The following is a 2,897-nucleotide window of genomic DNA, read 5'->3' as shown; positions in this document are numbered from 1 at the left end:
TAACCACAGTTTATAAAGGTTTGTATGAGAAATCTGCACTTTTCTAATTAAATTATTGAACATCCCTTAGCTTTCAATCAAACAGAGTACGCCTGCCTCATCCCCCCCACTGACCTTTTCAGGAACTCCAGCACCCCCACAGGCCTCACACCAGACTTGGGCAAGAACAGGCACACACAAGCCCATGCGCACAGATTCAGAGGCGGCTAAATGAGATTTATTCCCTGTGAAGAGATGGTTAGTCTATTTCAAGGAAGAAAGGGAGGGCTTGCAAAGACTGTAGTTCATAAGTCCTGCAGACATTGCAAGCTCTTTTAAGATATAACCCCAATGAATACATGTGTGGAAAATGCAAGTATGTATTGATTGGGAGTACATGTATTAAACAGTGATTTTTGTTTTACTAAAAACAAAAGTCAGTCTGGTCCTTTAAAGTTCAGTTAACAGAGAATAATATAAAAACTTCTAAAGTAAGTAAGATCTGAAATCATTTTTTTAATGCTGTCAGCCAGTGGAATTGTGGTTAGGGCAGTATAAACAGAAAGAAACGTGATTAAATACTAAAAGCAGTGAGACTTCAGCGGCGTGATCTATACACAAAAATTGCTTTATAAGCAAAGTTGTTTTGGTGCCTATTGTATCCTTTTAGTGAGCAAAGTAATACAGATTAGGGTCAAAGTTTACGGAAAGGGGTGCAATCAAATTACTGGTGTGGAGCCTAGCGCCTCACCATCTAAAACTTCACCATCAACCATTGGTCTTCATGTATATCTCAATGTGTGTCAAAACACATATATTGCAGGCGTAAATATGTAACATTTGTGAGGGACATTGATAATACTTGTTTGTCTTGAGCTCAAGTCCTGAATGTGTTTGGACACTAGCAACGACCCTGGCTGGAACATTTGTTCTTATTGTTAAGTTAGAAGTCTATTCATTTTTTTTTTTTAAATAGTCTTTATTTAGCAGAAAAGGCAGGAAATAGTTCAGATATGTTGAGTCTATAATACTTTCTGGCAAATTTTTTTATGCCAAGCCCATGAATCTCCATAGCACACAGTTCATGGAAAGTCCCCAGGGATTTTAGGTCATTTAGTTTTGGATTTTGTATGCTTGGCACTACCACTGTAGTTGTCCATGTGTCAATATGCCTCTCTTCACAAATGTGTAACAATGACATATACAAAGCTATTTAATGTAAGTGGACAAGGTAAGCACACACTAAGCAACGTCCTATAGAGTCATCATTGCTTGGCTTTGCCCACTCACGGAGTAGATGTCTTGAACACTCGCTTTGCTTCTGCTGCGATTGGTGCTTTGAGTAACGTCTTCACTAAAGGCACTTTCCATCAACCCCAGCATAGACTTCCGCATCTTGCTCTTGAAATCTTTGCCCATAAAGACGTAGAGGATGGGATTAATGCAACTGTTTGAATACGCTAGTGCTTGAGAGAGATGGTCCAGACGGTTTAGACGTTGGCTGTGCACGTACAGCATAGTAAGACCCACGAGATGGTATGGAGTCCAGGATATATAAAATGCCAAAATAATACTAAACACCACTTTAAGAGTTTTTTTGCTCATCTTACGGAAGCTCGCACTTTGCATTTTCCAGGCCAAGCGGATGTAGCAGGCCGAGATAATTATAGCTGGTAAAAAGAACCCCAAAACAGCACGTGTAATAGTAATGACTGTGTTGTGACCTGATTCATCATCATCATCTATCTCAAAGAAAAAATTATCAACATCAATAGAGTTTTGACCCTGTTCTTCTTGTTGAGTGCTATATGTAGCCATTGGATGCGTTGTAGTCCAAATTTCTTCTGAGTTTGTGAAGTTAGATGCAGAAATTAAAGCTGTACTAACTGACTCTGTTTCGCTGGCAGAGTCATAAACATAGGTCCATGATGTGAAGTTACAGTCTTCATTGTCGTAACATTCTGGCCAAAATTGTTCATCATCAGAATACGTGCTGGTGTATTTATATCCACATGTGGTGATATTATGCTCTGTGATGGTTTCCCGATACAGGAGGAGAGGGAGACACATCAAGAAGGAAATAAACCAAATAACTAAACAAACGAGCCAAGCAGAACATACACTACGGTGATTTTGCGCCCATACAGGCTTCACTACCAAAATGCAACGATCAACACTAATAGTCACCAATGTGAAGACGCTGGCAAACATGTTGAGGATAATGATGGAAGGTAAAACTTTGCATAAGAAGGAGCCATATGGCCACTCGTTATGGAGAAGTTCAAGGGCAATGGATAAAGGAAGAGACAAACAACAGGTTAGGTCGGCTAAAGCAAGATTCCAAAACCACACTGTGTTCACTGTCCGTTTCATCTTAAAACTTGTTATCCAGATTACTAAAATGTTTCCTGGCACGCCCACCAGGAAGGTAATCATTAAGATCATCACCGTGAGGATAGACTCAGGGGTGTAATGAACCATTTTATCAGATTGTAGTCTGTGGCACTGGTACCTGGAAAGACATAAAAAATAAGGTTTACATTTCTAGAATTTTTGTGAAAAACACTTTATTCCTAGTCTGCAAGAAATATGCATGAAAGTATCTATTCATTCATATGCTTATAATGCATAAATGCTTATGTATCTATTTTATAACTGTACGTTTACATATGAAAATATGACATTTTGATTCCAAGTGTTGCTTATCATGTCGGTACGATCCCACTTCCAATGTCTCCTTGGTAACACATTATCAAGTTTGCCTTTAATGTGACATCCCCAGATGTTTAATGTTATGTTTTGCTTATAACCTACATGTAACAACAAAGGTTTAAAACAAAAAAATAATCCTATATTGAAATCCACACTTTTGTATTTAACTCTCTCCAGGAATTGAGTGCCTGCATTTTGGCTTCCTG

General features: G+C 38.6%; 1 protein-coding gene across 1 annotated transcript; it reads right to left on the bottom strand.

Moving 5' to 3' along the window:
* Positions 1-571: 571 nt before the first annotated feature.
* C3AR1 (complement C3a receptor 1) lies at positions 572-2,460 on the bottom strand. The gene has a single exon (XM_063433758.1). The coding sequence runs from the start codon at positions 2,458-2,460 to the stop codon at positions 1,234-1,236; it is 1,227 nt and encodes a 408-aa protein (XP_063289828.1). The 3' UTR covers positions 572-1,233.
* Between the last annotated feature and the right edge of the window lie 437 nt (positions 2,461-2,897).

This window comes from Pelobates fuscus, chromosome 10, assembly GCF_036172605.1.
Source record: "Pelobates fuscus isolate aPelFus1 chromosome 10, aPelFus1.pri, whole genome shotgun sequence".
NCBI classification, from domain to species: Eukaryota; Metazoa; Chordata; class Amphibia; order Anura; family Pelobatidae; genus Pelobates; species Pelobates fuscus.
This window is presented reverse-complemented; position numbering and strand designations above follow the sequence as displayed.